At 39.3% G+C, this 15,216-nt stretch overlaps 1 protein-coding gene across 2 annotated transcripts in view; it reads left to right on the forward strand.

Annotated features, from left to right (window-relative positions):
* Window positions 1–13,252, forward strand: part of LOC120234998 (aromatase) — a 72,104-nt gene extending 58,852 nt beyond the window's left edge. Inside the window, exons 5-9 of one of the 2 annotated variants that reach the window (XM_039237082.1) lie at window positions 2,587–2,701; window positions 6,805–6,919; window positions 7,347–7,509; window positions 10,287–10,528; window positions 11,723–12,017. In XM_039237082.1, coding sequence (XP_039093013.1) covers window positions 2,587–2,701; window positions 6,805–6,919; window positions 7,347–7,509; window positions 10,287–10,528; window positions 11,723–11,971 — 884 coding nt within the window. In that variant the 3' untranslated portion in view covers window positions 11,972–12,017. Of the gene's footprint in view, window positions 1–2,586; window positions 2,702–6,804; window positions 6,920–7,346; window positions 7,510–10,286; window positions 10,529–11,722 lie in introns of both variants that reach the window. The other variant, XM_039237081.1, reaches the window with a different exon arrangement.
* The last annotated feature ends 1,964 nt before the right edge of the window (window positions 13,253–15,216 follow it).

Consider the following 15,216-nt stretch of genomic DNA (forward strand, 5'->3'; position numbering starts at 1 on the left):
TTAATATACTCCACCACCAATCAAACTGATATATTTAACCAATTCCAGCCATTCTTTTGGGCGCACACACACACACATACATATATACATAAATATACATACACAATGCTCTCTCAAAGCTAGTAAGCATGAAAACTTTGACTCTGTCTATATGATGATAATGGTGCTGGAGTTGCTGCTGCTGCTGCTGCTGGAAATGATGAAAATAGCTAATGTTAATTTAATATCTACTATAAAAAGTTGCTCTACACATAGTTTGTCATGTAGCATTTATCACAACTCTGGCAAGATGTCTCACTCAAAAAGCTACTCTCTTCACTATACTACAGAGACAAGTATTAAAACACATACATGCAACTCTACCACCATCAAAAAATAAACAATCAGTTGGGTTAATTCCATTCTGCTGTTGTCCAGCTTAATGTAATTTTTCCTGAATTTCTAATATTTTCATTGATTCATGCATTCATTCAAAAAATATTTGTTAATTGCCTATTTTCTGCCAGGCATTGGTTTAGGTTCCAGGGATAGAGCAGTGAACAGACAGAAGTCCTCGCCTTCAAGGAGTTCATGTCTCAGTGGCAATATAAACAGTAAACAAGTAAATATCTTATAATGCATCAGGCAATAAGGGCCTAGAAGAAGAAATAAAGCAGAGCAAGGGGCTAGAAAGTGAAGATGGAGGTTCCTCGGTGGGAGCAGATGTGGCTATAACAGAGAGGGTTGTCCCGAAAGGCCTGTGCAGAGAGGACACCTGACCACAAGCCTAAATGAAGTGAGACCATGAGCCTCATCAAGATCTGAGGGAAGAACATTACAGGCATGAGAACAGGGCCTACTTTTTTTTTTTTTAATTTATTTTTGAGAGACAGAGTATGAGTGGGGGAGGGGGAGAGAAAGAGGGAGACAGAATTCGAAGCAGGCTGCAGGCTCTGAGCTGCCAGTGCAGAGCTCAACACAGGCTTAAACTCATGAGCTGTGAGACCATGACCTGAGCCAAAGTTGGACGCTTAAACAACTGAGCCATCCAGGTGCCTCCAGGGCCTACTTTAACACTTGCCCAAGCCAGCTAAGCTGTAATACCTGCTGCCTAATTTGCCACATTTGGACCAACAGACAGGCTATAAGCCCTCCTTTTCTCTTCTCCAGCTCTGCTTGCCTCATGTCCCCTGCTCTTTCTTTACTTACTCCCTGCAAGAGCCATAGACACGTCATCTGACTGCCATTTGGATGGGAGCCCCACTTACTCTGAGTATTTTCAGTCACACCCCTTGCCTAATCCACCCCCTCTAATCCCAGCTGGTCTGTCCTACATGCATCTCTCCTAAGGTTAGGCAAGTACATATTTTATAAGTCCCTGCTTCATAGTTCCCTGCTGACCTTCGTTCTTAGGAAGAATGAAGTAAAGGGAATTGTAAACCTAGGAATATGTTAACCTAGGGATATGGGCTGTGATGCTAGGAACCTGTATAATACATGCAGAGCTATGTTTATTCCTCTTCTCCACACACCACCCTTGTTAAACTCTCAATTTGCCTGAGGGAGTCAGTACAACAAAGAGGAACAATGCTCTGAGGTCAGATAGAACTGGGCTCCAGCCTAAGGGCCTGCCTGCCACACTGGCTGTGTAGATTTAGGCGAGCTTCTTAGTTTCTATGAACTGCAGTTTCTTCATCTGAAAAAGTGATGACACTCTCCCCATCATAGCATGGTTGTAAGAATTAAATGAGGTCTTTTTTATAAAGCACTTTGCATGGTGACTGGTATTTAGTGGTTGAAAATAACTATCTATCCCCTTATTTTTTGTACAATTTGAAAAAAGCAAAGGTTTTCTTTCCCTTAGCATTCACTTTAATTAAAGGGCATTCATTAAGAGCTGACTATGGGGACACCTGGGTTTCTCAGTTGGTTGAGCATCCAGCTTCGGCTCAGGTCATGATCTCACGGTTGGTGGGTTTGAGCCCCATATCAGGCTCTGTGCTGACAGCTCAGAGCCTGGAGCCTACTTCGGATTCTGTGTCTCCCTCTCTCTTTGCTCCTCCCCTTCTCACACTCTGTCTGTCTCTCTCTCTCAAAAAAAATAAACATTTAAAAATTTTTTTAAAAAAGAGCTGACTATGCATGAGGCTCAGGACAAGACATCAGAGATACTAAAATGAAATTTATACTCTGGACCAAAATGTAAACAGGAAAGTGACATGGCTTTTTACCCTCCCAGGTGCCAGAATTGAGGCCAGTAACAGCCATATTTACTGGTCCCCCTCTTATTTCCTACTGTCCAAAAACACAGGAAGGAGTTGGACACTCAGTCAAAGAAGGGCATGTGACATTCTAGGTTAGGTCTCTAACACGAACTTGAAAAGTGGCACAGCCTTAGTTAATTTTGCTAATTTAGATGCCAAGCAGAATAAATTAATGTTGATTAATGTTAACTATTGGCATTCACATGGCTGAAACACCACTGAAAGTGGGGACCTTGCCCAGCTTAGAACCCTGGGGCTGATAAAAGACTCTATACAAGGAATCTTCTCTTCTCTTCTTAGGCTCACATTTTTGCTCAACTACTCTGCTCTTTTGTTTTTCCAGAAAGTGCCATCGTGATTAAAATCCAGGGTTATTTTGATGCGTGGCAAGCTCTCCTTCTCAAACCAGACATCTTCTTTAAGATTTCTTGGCTATACAGAAAATATGAAAAGTCTGTGTAAGTAACACAAATTTGGAAAACTTACAGTGAGTTTGGATTGATTTGGGGTGTGTCCTTGCTATTGTTGGCCTCTTCAGCTAGCTGTCTACTCTCCAGAGCCCACAAGGGAGCTGTGGATTAAGATGCTGATGAAACACCTCTTACAGCAATTTGGCTGCATGTGGCCAGACCAAAGATTAAGGGAAGCCTTTGGCCCAGGCAGCTTTTCAGCAAGAGGGCTAAGTGGGTGGTCTGGGAGCCCCATCTCTGAAAGTAGGACACCGCGGTATATTTTGAGTTGAAGAGAAGGATTGACTGAACCTACCATTATTCTCAAAATTTTCTTTGCATACCTGGAAAGAGGAAAGACAAGATCATTTTATAGTCATGTTACTTCTGAATGAATTTAACAGAATTCAACTTGTAGGAATTGATAGTAGTCTCAAAAGAATTTTTTCACAATGACTATAATGAACTTCAACAAACTGTGTGATTTCCTTTTTTTAGTTATATATATTATATCTTTGGGGGATCCTGAAACAGTCATTAAATGGTTTTGCCTGGGTTATAGACTAGCCCAAAACTGGATGAGTGCCCAATGGCCTATTGGCCAATAAATAGGTTTTTAGAGTATAAGTAGCCAGCCACTAAACACTGCCCTCTCTAACCACCAGGGAAAACCCCATGGGATCTAGAGGCAGACACACCTGGTTTATATCTTCCCTCTACCACTTAGTAACTAAATGGCCTTGGGAAGCTATTTAAAGTAAAATATAACCTACCTTCCAGAGTATGGATATACGTTAGTGAGATCCTTTAAGTAGGGCAATTAACACAGAGGATAGCACATAGAAGGCCCTAAATATGTTAGTATCCCCCTTCCGTTTGTTCATATCTTTCCTCACATGTCCCTGACCATCTTAAATTCACCAACTCTAAAAGTTCCCAAACTTGTTTGAAGCCCCAACTTTATCCTGTTTGTGTATTTTGAAATTTAATAATAATGTTAGGGAGAAAGCCAACTTGATGTCACTTTATATAGTCCCATGTGGTCGATGAGTATCAGGTGGGTGATTTAGACCCTTGGGTCTTTATACATGTCACTTAGTTTGCAGCAGAGCTTCTTGAGACTAGAACCAATGAGATAATGGATTCGCCTCTTCACTATGGTCAAATTTGGCAGTAGTCTGAAGAGTCTCATTACATAGTTCCTGGTCATTATTTTAACTTTGTTTTTGGCTAGCAAGCCATAGAAATGTATTGCATGAAATTGTATAATGGTTTCTCATAGGTTCCTACAGAAATTAGCTTAGCAACATTCCCTCTCTATATAATATTTGCCAATGGTTAGTGCATTCATCTGTATCTCCTATGTCCTGGAGCAGTAAAGACTTGGAGAAATCTAATAATCTTCTCCCCCATCCATGTCCATTACAATAATGGCAATGCTTTTTTAAAAAATTGAGGTATAAATGACACATATTACTTTCAGGTATACAACATAATGACTCAATATTTGTATATATTGTGAAATGATCACCATTATACCTAGTTTCAAAATTTTTTTCTTGTGATTAAAACTTTTAAGGTATATTCTCTTAGCAACTTTCAAATATGTGATACAGTATTTTTAACTACAGTCACCATGTTGTACATCTCCATGACTTATTTATTATATAACTAGAAGTTTGTACCTTTTGACTCCCTTCATCCATTTTGCCTACCCTTACCCCTCACCTCTGGAAGCTACCAATTTCTTCTCTGTATCTAAGAACAAGCGTTTTGTTTTGTTTTAAGATTCCACATCTAAATGACTATTATTCTCTTATGATTTCCTTTAGCATGCTTTATCTCATTTCCCTTCTTTGCCTCATTATCCATAGAAATAAATTAGATTATATAGTATTTGTCTTTCCCTGTCATGCCAATACTTTTTAGAAATATACTGATGGAAAGGATTCTGGGACATCTACTCCCATCCCTATTTATTCAATTTTATATTTTTGCTTATCTTAATTTCCAATATTACAGAAGTACTGTTTTCTCCTTTTTGTTCTGGCAAGTTTAAGGTTTTTTAGCCACAGAATATCTTAAATAGGAGTTGTGGCCTGGACTGATAACCAAGCCACACTTGTTTTGGTACAAAATGTGCCAAACCACAGACTTACAGATATATTCTTTTAATGCATGCTTATAAGTTAGAGATTACCTACCTATTCCCTGAAAACTGTCAGTGAACACAATTCTCCCAGTTTTTAAGGACATATAAATTCATATGTCTACATTTATGTAGGGCCAGCTTTTAACTGCATGAGAAAGATCCCAAAGGCATTCACAGGCCCATGATTCTGACCCAGGGAGGAAGCCGATGTTCATAAGTGGATGCAGTTCCATCAAGGAATTCTCTATGAATTAATAGTCTAAGGGCATTTCCATAGCTCCCAGAACATTTGGGAGTCATCTGTCAGGTAGTAGGCATTCATAGCCCACTAACTGAGTGAATATCTGTCTCTAGTATGTAAGAGTTGCTAATAAATATTTGCTGAATAAATGGATTGCTAGATGAATGAATGTGAATGTATCCTTGGTGTATATCTGTAGGTATGTATGTATCCATAATCACACTTACAGAGGTATATATTAGGTGGCATCCTCATTTAGAATGACACAGTTACTCTACTAGCCTGAAGAATACCTCTTCAAATGTTTAAACACTTCCTTGAGATGCTCAAAAGAAACTTTAAAAATGGGAGGGATCTTAAAGAATTTTTCCTTACTTTTTCTGCTGAGCTGGAGTAAACATACAGGCTATTTATGTCAGCAGCATCAACAGAGTGTACACATAACCATGTCAACAAAAATTTGAAAGATTTATTTCACATGTAATGAAATGCAGAATACCATTCCCTGAGGTTGGGAAATAATACACTTACATATGGACACATACACTTCAAGACAAAGGCCAAAATAACAGCATTTAGATCTTAAGATGGACTTATTGCTCATTGAGTCTGAGTTCTCACTTTAAAAAAGATGTAGGAAGGGCACATGGGTGGCTCAGTCAGTTGGGCATCTGACTTAGGCTCAGGTCATGGTCTCACAGTTCATGGGTTCAAGCCCTGTGTTAGGCTCTGTGCTGACAGCTAGAGCCTGTAGCCTGCTTTGGATTTTGTGTCTCCCTCCTCTCTCTGCCTCTCCCCTGCTCATACTCTGTCTCTCTGTGTCTCAAAAATAAATAAACATTTAAAGTTTTCTTAATAAAAAAATATAAAAGAGATGTAAGAGACTTAAAGTAGGTTCCAGAAAAAGAGAACAATCCAGACCAGAAGCTGGCCCTCTCTTTCCAAGGTCCTTTTCCCTCTACCACACTGTCAAAATGTATGTACTATATAAACTCATGCAGCTAGTCAGTCAATAAGTATTTACTTCATGTTTACTATATGGCAGAAACTGCAAACTATGAGAATAAATATCAAGAATAAGACTTGATCATTTGTTTACTTGCTAGAACAGAAAATCTCAAACTCAGTAGTTTCCAGGGCTGGGCAAACAGAAGTGGGCTGGGTGGATACAAGTCAACAGGAAGTGAAGGTACCTGTAGTGAATTGGAGAGGGCATGCCCCCGCTAAAGACATTCACTGGTTTTTGGTTTAGGTTTTCAATGTATTTATTTTGTTTTGTTTTAATATAATTTATTGTCAAATTGTCTTCCATACAATACCCAGTGTTCATCCGAACAAGTGACCTCCTCAATGCCCATCACCCACTTTCCCCTCTCCTCAATCCCCCATCAAATGCTGCATTGGCCAAATCAAAAATCAGACAACATGATTGGATTGACTATTTTGGTACCAGTGTTTAACATTTAACTACGGGTTACAGCCTTCATTTTGCTACCAGTATCTAGACATCTTAGCTAAATTTGGTTCCTTAACATGAAGTATAATGAATATGTAAGTTAAGAATATTTATGAAGAATTAAGTTTAAATTCAGTTATTTATGAGTGGTAATGGCTTCAATTAAAGTAGATAACTTTATTTAAGCAAATGACTAATAAATCTGTTTTTCTAGCTGTCTTAACTGGGTACAAATAGATTCTATTTTCACCTATTTTTTTTAGCAAGGATTTGAAAGATGCCTTGGAAATTCTAATAGAAGAAAAAAGACACAGAATTTCCACAGCAGAGAAACTGGAAGACTGTATGGATTTTGCTACTGAGTTGATTTTTGCTGAGGTACTGATCTAGACTAACTGTAATTCTCATGTAACATATGTGTATGACTGTTTGTGTATAGGCTGTGTAAAGATCCCCTCTTATAATTGTTGCATACTTCTGCTTTTATGTATTTGCTCTAATATATCTGTCATGATAACCCAAACAATCCACTCATTCAACACTGTGGTAAGAATGACCTTTAAGACTGAAACTACCATGTTTGCACAATACAAAATATGAAAATGGGGGAGCCCAAAGACAGTAAATATATAGATAGTTCAGCTTTTGGCTGAAGATTTTTCTGAAAAATGTCCATAGTCAATTAGAGACATAATATTTATGACTTCATTTTGTTGATGTTTTTTGATTCTGACTGTCTCTTCCCCTGAATTTTTGAAGCTTTGATTCACTTTTCAAATTTTTCTCCCTTCTTCCAATTGTTCAGAAACGTGGTGACCTGACAAAAGAGAATGTGAACCAGTGCATACTGGAAATGCTGATCGCAGCACCAGACACCATGTCTGTCTCTGTGTTTTTTATGCTTTTTCTCATTGCAAAGCACCCTAAGGTTGAAGAGGCGATAATGAAGGAAATACAGACTGTTGTTGGTAAGAACTGGTCAAATAATAATAGAGCTTAAAAAATAACTGCTTCTCTTTTTATGTCCTAAGAGTCAGATTTCAAACAAAATATTGTAATCCACCCAGAGAACAATAAAGGTAGCCATTTTGCCACACTTTGATTATGCCAGATAGGTAGAAAAGTTAGTTTTCTCTGTGTTTTTGTTATTACCAAAATAATGCACGCTCATTGAAAAATATTTAAATAACAGAGGGATGTATAAAACATAAAGTGACACTCCCTGACCCCTCCTATTCTCCTCAGCCTTATTTGCATACCCCAGGGAAAACCACTGTTAATACTTTACTGTGTGTTCTTCAAGGTCTTAAGGTGCACATAAACACATTTGTATGGTTGTATTTGACTGCTTAAAGATACATAGTATCTGCTTAAAGATCAAGTACAATGTTCTGCCTACCTTATCAGTGGTAAAAAGCTTTCATGTATCCACCCAGGGAAACGGCTATCATCTATACCAGTGTTTCTGGGTTTCAAGCAGTCTGTCCACAAATGAACTTCCAATCAGTGACAGAAGGACAAGGAAAGGATGACAGTAAAGGCAGGAGAGTGATCAGTTTTCCTCTCCCCCTAAATCCAGTGATATTGGACCCTTCCTCCCACTGCTCTCTCCTCCTCTACCAGGTCCCTGTCAGGTCTTCCCTACCTTAGTTTTCCCTGCTCTGTCTTTGCCTAAGTATCATTCTGCTCATTGCTTCTGACACCACCACCCTTCCACAGAAACACTGTCACATTTGGAAGAAATCAGAATTGCTTTCTGGGGGAAAAACAGGATTCCTAGATGGCCACCTAGGTGGCTCATTTGGTTAAGCCTCCAACTCTTGACTCTGGCTCAGGCCATGATCTCATGGTTGGTGGAACTGAGCCCCACAATGCAGAGCCTGCTTGGGATTCTCTCTCTCTCTCTCTCCCAAACAAACAAACAAACAACAACAACAACAACAGAATTCCTTATTTGGAATGTCCTTTGCATGGATAATCTTTTTAAGGACACATTTCTAACATGTAAAGAGATATCAGTAATGATATTGACTTTTCTCTCTTGACCTTAAATGATTCCTGTGAAGCAACTTATTTGGTTGTAGAGATGAACCATCATGTTAAAGCCATTTGAGTGCTACTTGAAATAGTTTATAGTAAGGGGAAATTTCATAGAAAAGTTAAGTTTGTGAAAGAAGGGGTCTACAGGTGCATTGTAGTAGGTGGAAAATTGCCTGGGAAGATAGATAACAGGAAGCCAGAATAACATCCAAGCTCCAAATCCAGAAAGGTTTCTCATGTGCCCCCTGTCGGGTTATGGGATCTGGGTCAGGTGCAGGGGCACATCAGTGAATAAGCCACAGCTTTACTACTCTTGTGGGGCTCACAGGCTGCCAGAAGAAAGAGAACTTAACAAGCAAGCCCAGTGGACTTAAGAGAGAGCCACAGAATGATGGAGTTCAGGCAACAAGGGGAAAATTGCTCTTGAAACCACGAGCCTTTAATTCAATTTCCTTGAGAGATGAAAAGTTTTTGTGCCCCATGATGTTCCCTTGACCCTTCAACAAACCTCAGCAAAGATGGGAAACAGCTGAACCATTTGTACATGTGTTCATGTTCCCTCTAGACACACTCACCTAGTAATTACTTCCTAGGGAATGCCTTTGGTTACCTTCTCTGTCATCTTCCCTTCTTCTTCTCCACCCCAGATAAATGTACCCCATTAGACCCTGGAGAGTGCAAAGAGCCAGAGGCAAGGGGAAGGGCAGTTAGAGTTCTCTGACCAAATGAGACCTTTCCTGAATGGTGTAGTTGTACAGGAGACAGAGCTGCCTTGGGACACTGGGCTGATTTTGATTCTGCAAAAGTGGTAGCCCATTTGAGGACACTTTGAAGCTTTGCCAGCTCTGGGAGTAATCCAAGCCTCTCTGACGAGTGTCAGGCTAATCTGAAACAGTGAAAGTCAATCCCTAGCACAGCCAGAGTTTAGCTGAAGCACCTATTTTGCTGTGGTAGGGAGAGGGGTTCTTGCTACTATACCACAATAGGTTGTTCTTGATCAGATGGGAAGAGGGACTATCATTTATGTGTTCCAGGCAGATGACTGCACAGGTAACCAGAGGAGAAAATGTCATTGAAACTGATGAATGTCCCCTAGAATTTAGAGTAGGAGACAAAACTCAAAGACCTCAGGGGCCAGGCAGATAAATGTTTGAAGCAGACTGTATAGGTCTACATAAAACTGCAGGTGGGCACCTGGGTAGCTCAGTGGGTTAAGCATCCAACTCAATATCAGCTTAGGTCATGATTCCACGGTTTGCGGGATGGAGCTCTGCAGTGGGCTCTCTCTCCTCTCTCTCTGTCCCTCCCTCATTTGTGCTCTGTCTCTCGAAACAAATAAACATTTTAAAAAACTGTAGATGGATACCCCTCTAAAGGTCTGTTGCCACTCAAGTTCAGTCTATCATTGCCATGTGGGGATGTGGGTCCAGTATTATCAGGTTTTCTGGTTTTTCTAGAAATCCAGACTTTTATGTGAAATCTCCTAGGTTTTATAGTAATTTGCCTCAAATATGAATTTTTATAAAATACTCTGTGAACCAAACATAGCATATTTGGCCCAAACCATATTTGCTGGCTTGCATTAGAATTACAGAAATTTTTTTCAACCAGGAGCAAACTGTTCTGTGGAAACTATGAGAGTTTAAATGCCCATCACATATTGAAACTATCATTACCTCCTTGTCCTATTTATCTACTCCCACAGGTGAAAGAGAAATAAGGATTGATGATATGCAAAAATTAAAAGTGGTGGAAAACTTTATCTATGAGAGCATGCGGTACCAGCCTGTTGTGAACTTGGTCATGCGCAAAGCCTTACAGGATGATGTCATCGATGGCTATCCAGTGAAAAAGGGGACTAACATTATCCTGAATATTGGAAGAATGCATAGACGCGAGTTTTTCCCCAAGCCCAATGAATTTACTCTTGAAAACTTTGCAAAGAATGTAAGAACTCTTCCTTAAAACCAAGTGTGCCACTTTAAAAAATGTCAATTGTTAAATTCTTTCTGGTTCTGTGTTTGCACCATGTGCATTTCATTCTATTTACTTGTTCCCCTGTATTGCTTCACCAGGAGAACACATGTCCCCTAGCTTAGAACATGCCTACCATATTCATCCTTAAGCCAAAGATGCTGGGTCTCCAACTCTGAGAAGTATCCATACAGTGGCCACACAATGGGTCAAAATTTGAAAAATCCAGGCCTTTAATTTGGCTACAATGAGGCAAATTTTGTTTAACCCAACCAACCTACTTTTCCATTTCAGTGTTTCCCTTTGTAATCACATAGATTCAGCTCTAGCACCACCTAAGCAAAGGAAAGTCCAGATGTGCCTCAGATGGAAATTGAAACTAAAGGATTTAGTTTTTGCAGTCTGCCTTTGGTTCATCAAATGGCCCCATGAACAGTAATTGGAACTGCTTCACCTTTCACTGAAGGAAACTGCAGATTCTGCTTCTATTATGTCCAATTTTAGGCAATGACGTTTATTAATCTAAATCATCCAGATATTTCCCTCACTGCCTTCTCTTCCATTTGCATATGATGTAGAAACATGATCTTATTAATCCAGTTCTCTAAGTCATTCTGTTTCTATGTGAACAACCCATGCTCTATTGACGATTGGCCAGTAAAAACTCATTAAGCATCCACTACATGCCAGGCACTATGTAAGTACAGATGTGAACAAGATAAACAGATTTGGTCCCCATTAACTTTTGCATAACTAAAAATATTTAGATGCTTGTCACTAATAGGCCAGGAGTCAACATCCTTGCACAAAAACAATCTTTGCCTTGGTGACATGCAGAAGTGTAGTAAAGCTGTGACCATCCCACAGAGATAGTTGAGTATGCTAACACCGGCTGTAATAAGATGATGTGTTTGCTTTACCCCAGGACATTTATGTAAAGAGAAAAATTGGGGACTGTCCAAGGTTGGGGGTATGTCTCAGGGGTGAATCACATTGGATGGAAAAAAGAGTTTATTTGAGTTACAGACACTTATCTTAGTCAAGAAGCTATATGGTTTAGAGCCTGAAATAGCATTCTGACTGATCAGTGTTTTCAGGGTGAATCAAACAGAGACTGAACGATTGCACCCTTTAATACTCTGGCTAATTGTCTGATCATTTTCACAGGTTCCTTACAGGTATTTTCAGCCATTTGGTTTTGGGCCCCGTAGCTGTGCAGGAAAGTACATCGCCATGGTGATGATGAAAGTCATCCTGGTTACACTTCTGAGACGATTCCACGTGCAGACTTTGCAAGGAGAGTGTGTTGAAAATATGCAGAAAAAACATGGCTTGTCTTTACACCCAGATGAAACTGGCAACTTGCTGGAAATGGTTTTTACCCCAAGAAATTCAGAAAAGTGCCTCGAACACTAAAGAAATTTGATCAGTATCTACTCTGGAGCATTTCTCACCAGTAGTTCACATGGAAATCATCCATCTTTACCAGGTAGTGTCATCCTCACAGTGAATATTTGGTGGCCCGTGCCATTTTATAGGCATACCTCATATGGGCTATCAGCAAGCCAAGAGACATTGGTTGTCTGTTCTTGTCCAAACCAGAGAACCAGACTTCCAAAGAAAATAGAGGCCAATAGTTTGCAGGGGAAATGGTCAATTCCACAAAACATGCTTTGGAAAAAGATAGGCCATGAGCGAAAGTTATGTCCTCCTTCCCACAAAATCCCCACTGCTTTGCCCCAAGAGCATTTTAATGCCTGAGGTAGAAGCATTCAAGTCCATTAGAAAGACCAGGCTGGTGTCTGGGTACTTAGGGCCAAACACACCTGCTAATACGAATAAAAGTGTTTTGATTCAGTTTTTAGTGGCAGGGTCTACAACATTCTTATTATTTGGAGAAATGCTTACAAATTTAGCATTTGACTTTTCTTATGAATTATTCAATTAACTCTTAATCATCCACAGGTGGCTTGTTTGTGGCAAAAGTTAAATAGGAGACTCTCCTTTTCCAGTGTCTCAATTCATGCCTCAGCCACTTACCTCTACTACAATAGATATCGATTTGGGTAATACAGAGTAATTTAGTAATAGCCTGAGTAAAATATAATTAGGACCACCCATCTGCTATAGGAAAAAAAAATCATGCAATACATTTCAAATTCAAATAAAAATTATTTTCTTCATGTTTGCATCCTTGCTTAGCTCCACTAGCACTAACCAAGAGATAACTTTAAATAATGGCATCTATTAACACTTACAACAGCCCCCAGTGATTTGAGGCAGGAAAAGTCCTCTACATATACATCTAATTCCCTAACCCAGTGGGTTCAAACCCATTCCATTCTCTTTCTCCCTCAACAGTCTCCCCTTCTCTTTCTTTCCATGATCCCAAAGTCAACAGCAACAGATCCGTGGAGAACATGGTCAGGGTAGAAACCCTGCAATCATCTTTTATCCTACCTCTGATTTAATAGTTACCTTAGAGATTTAAGAGCTACTGAGTATATTGAATCATTACATATAGCTGTGGATAAAGTGCACGCCTTATAATTAGCTCTTTAAGGAGAATCTAGTAGATTAATTTTTCAAATACCGTGTTACCTGTGTTATATAGCCAATATGATTGTATCTGATGAATGCCACTTAAAAATAAAAAATCATTTGCAAAAATTAAACTCATTGCCATTGAGTCAACCACCATATCCATGTTTGAATATTCTTTTCATCCTACTGTTTGGCAATAAAACAACAACTGAGTAAAAATGAGAGTGTAAGCTCTTTGAAAGCAGCTCTTTTATTTCTCTTATAATCCATCCCAATCCTCCATCCTGACTATCCATATTTACTCTGAAGGAAGGATAGCACTGAATAGACATTCTTGTTCATAGATACTCTAACTGACCCCAGAATCCAACTAAAGAGAAGGCAGATATTCTAAGAATTCAAGGATGGGTAATAGTAAAGAAGGAAATATTTGAGCTTGGAATTATTTGGACCATCCATATGGCCTAAGCACACATATAAATATGACTATGTACCTGAATATGTCCATAGTTGGGTCTGAACAATCGTCCAAATAATTCAGACCCTGAAAGAATGGCCAGGATTTTAGATGTTAATGTATTTAAGTTAATTCATTTGATGACTATTAACACACACTTTACTTTGCCTCTGGCTGGAGTTTCACAGTAGAGAAAAACAGACTTCAGATCAGTGTTCTTCACCCATCCAGTTCCCTTGAAACATCTATTGCATTTTGTACATATTTATGTAGCCAAAGCCTATGCTTACATGATCAAAGTCAAACGGAAGGTTTATATGGTTGTATAGCAATATTGAGGATACAAAAATATTCTGGGGAAAAACTAGGGGTGGGAGTTGGGGCAGAGGAAGGATAGGAAGAGAGCAAATGCTGGTTTGAATGATCCAAGCAAATTCTTCCAGAATCAAATTAGCAGGGTAATCATTCAAACTCTCTCTCTCTGCTTAGCTTGTACTGACAAACCCCATATGTTTGTACAGGCTTGGCCTAAAGTATTTGGAATACCATTGATTTTTCATTAGGTTGATCAACATATATTTGAAAATCTGGTTTGCTCTTCAGAATTTTGCCTCATTGTTCTGTACTTGTTAGTCTTGAATGTGCCATGGATTCTGTTTTTAACAGTTTTCAAAGAACTGAAGTATATAAATTGTCAGTGAAATGCATGCATTATAAGGGCTTTATTATTTTAAAATTGTGAGGACAATTGTGCCCCCTTATCCTCAGGTGTACTGGACACCCCCCTCAGCCTTTATTGACATCCCACTTTTTCCTACTCCCAAGTGGAAAATAATCACATACAGAGAGGCCCACATATCGAGAAATGTCAGTTGGAAGTTGGCACTTTTATTTCTAAACAGAACCTTTTGACAGTCATGGTGCTAACGTTCTAGTAAGTGTGTGGCCTTGGCCCACTAAAAAGAATACTAGCTGGACCCTTCTCATTCTCCTGTATCAGCTGGGCTTTGTGACTGAATCTCTCACCCATATTTGCAGAAGGATTTGCTGAGTTAAATTTTGTCAAAGTAATAAGTGGAATGGAATATGTGGTACTTTCAGTTGGACTTAGCTCAAAAAAAGCAAAGTCAGGGCTGAACTCTCCAGGGTTCAACAGATAGGGCTTACCTGAGTGAACTCCCTCATTTCCTTTCTGCAGCTTTAACAGATGTTGGCCTATGTCTGGGGAGCCAACGGCCATGCCCTATTTCCACCAGGTCAATTAAACAACAGAATGCATTTACACAAGTCAACCTGGTCACCAAGCCCAGCTTATTAGGGGCAATCCCCCTTTCTCTTCTACCAAGAAAGCATTTTAAAACATAAAACAAATGGGAATCATTACAAGAATATAATTATAAAAAATATAAGAATAAACTTGAGGGGCGCCTGGCTGGCTAGTTGGTTAAATATCCAATTATTGATTTCAGCTCAGGTCACAATCTCCCGGTTTGTTGGATCAAGCCCCTTGCTGGGCTCTGTGCTGACAGTGTGGAGCCTTCTTGGGATTCTCTCTGCCCCTCCCCTGCTTATGCTTTCTCTCTAAAATTTATATATATATTCTAAAAAAAAGAATAACCTTGAATTTAATCATAACCAAAAGCAAATGTTTCACAAACCT

This window comes from Hyaena hyaena, unplaced genomic scaffold, assembly GCF_003009895.1.
Source record: "Hyaena hyaena isolate Hyena2069 unplaced genomic scaffold, ASM300989v1 scaffold_120, whole genome shotgun sequence".
NCBI lineage: Eukaryota > Metazoa > Chordata > Mammalia > Carnivora > Hyaenidae > Hyaena > Hyaena hyaena.